General features: G+C 38.9%; 1 protein-coding gene across 1 annotated transcript; it reads right to left on the reverse strand.

The window, feature by feature from the left end:
* Positions 1 to 501: 501 nt before the first annotated feature.
* Positions 502 to 1,446, reverse strand: setd4 (SET domain containing 4; the record flags this gene model as incomplete). Its single annotated transcript, XM_034865644.1, has 2 exons — positions 1,310 to 1,446; positions 502 to 676 (listed from the first exon to the last, which is right to left on the reverse strand). Coding segments are annotated over exons 1-2 (268 nt in total), but the record flags the coding sequence as incomplete, so codon positions are not given.
* Positions 1,447 to 2,067: the final 621 nt, after the last annotated feature.

Genomic DNA, 2,067 nt, shown 5'->3' on the forward strand with positions numbered 1-2,067 from the left:
TGGTGGACAGACTATGTAACACCATCACTAACAGGGACGTTGTAGAGCGTCCTCTGGTGGACAGACTATGCAACGCCCATAACATGGTTGACAGTCCGTTATTTTATACATATTTATCAGAAATGTATGTTATTTTAAATGATTCGAATGAATGACTATATTTTTAAAAATCTATTTATTTATAATGGCATAATTAAAAAAAATATATACATATTTATTAAATTGGTGGACAGACTATGCAACGCCAACACTCATAACATGGTTGACCCTCCGTTTTTATTTTATACATATTAATTTATCAGAAATTGATGTAATTATGGATGGTTCTGATGTATTGATATATAATTATAATGAATATTTTTTTATTTATTAAATCGGCCAATATATAACGCCGATACCGATATCTCGGGAAATGCCTCATATGGGCCGATAACATCAACCTGCTGATATATCGGTCGAGCTCTGGTCTGTAAAGTGAATCTGAAGTGGTTTTATTCCCACCTGTATCCACATAGACCACGCTGTTGGGGTTGCCGGGGGCGACAAATCCGTACTCTAGCATCAGGCGCTGGCTGTCATGGGAACCGTAGTTAATGAAGACCTGGCGGTAGCGGAGCGTCCCCGACACGCTCCTGATTTCATAACATCTCGTCACGTCATTGAAACTTGCTTTTACCTGAAAAAAAAAAAAACATTTTTTAAAGATTTTAATTTTTAATTTTTTTTTACCCTTCTGGGTGTCTTTGGGTCAAATTTGACCCCTTTCCAAAAAGTTTCTATATCAGAAATTTGGGTTTCTTTCAAACTAATTTTCCAAAAAAGTCACGTGGATGGTTCCCAACAACGCTCCTCGCAGGTTAAATCAATAATCTGTTCAATATTTTCAATTAAATTTGTGTTTTTTTTTCTCCAATTTTGTAGCATTTGGAGCTAAAACAATTGATAAAAAAACTTTAACAAAACAAAAAAGTGAAAAATGTCAATAAAAGTGACGAAAAATTTGAACAAATGTCAAATAAAGGGACAACAATGGGAAAATATGTCAAAAAAAGTAACACAAATGTCAAAAAAGTGACAAATGTAAAAAGAGATTTTTCTTAAAAAAGCTTTAAAAAATTTGGGGAAAAACCCACAAAAACTTCAAAAGATTCTGAAAAAGTTGAAAAAGTGCCAAAATCATTGGGGGAAAGCCACAAAGGGGTCAAAAAAAGACGACCATAACCTTGATAAAAGGTTTATTATTTTAATATTTTTACATAATTTGCCATATATTGTGCCCTGAGGGCGGTCCCTACAGGTGAGTCCCTACCTGCACGTCGGGGCGGTGGTTCAGCAGGTCCAGGAAGGGAGCAAGGGCGTACCCATCCTGTCCAATCAGGAAGCTGCTGGACGGGTGGGACATGAAGACAGAGCGGGTGTTGACACTACACCACGCCCACCTGGGGGACGAGGGGGACAGCTTAACCCTCGTGTTGTCTTCCCATCAAAATCACACTTTTTAATCAATGTTTTTAACTTTTTTTAAACTTATTTGTCCCTTTTTTCAACAACATGAGGACAACATGAGGACAACATGAGGAGAACATGGGGACAACATGAGGGCAACATGAAGACAACATGAAGACAACATGAGGACAACATGAGGGCAACACGAAGACAACATGAGGAGAACATGAGGAGAACATAGGGACAACATGAGGGCAATATGAAGACAACATGAAGGCACCACGAGGACAAGATGAGGACAACATGAAGACAACATGAAGGCACCATGAGGACAACATGAGGACAACATGAAGACAACATGAAGACAACATGAGGACAACATAGGGACAACATGAGGGCAACATGAGGACAACATGAGGACAACATGAGGAGAACATAGGGACAACATGAGGACAACATGAAGACAACATGAGGACAACATGAGGGCAACATGAAGACAACATGAGGGCAACATGAGGGCAACATGAGGACAACATGAAGACGACATGAAGACAACATGAAGACAACATGAAGGCACCATGAGGACAACATGAGGACGACATGAGGACAACATGAAGACAA

The sequence above is a fragment of the Etheostoma cragini genome, unplaced genomic scaffold (genome assembly GCF_013103735.1).
Source record: "Etheostoma cragini isolate CJK2018 unplaced genomic scaffold, CSU_Ecrag_1.0 ScbMSFa_2218, whole genome shotgun sequence".
Taxonomy (NCBI): Eukaryota; Metazoa; Chordata; class Actinopteri; order Perciformes; family Percidae; genus Etheostoma; species Etheostoma cragini.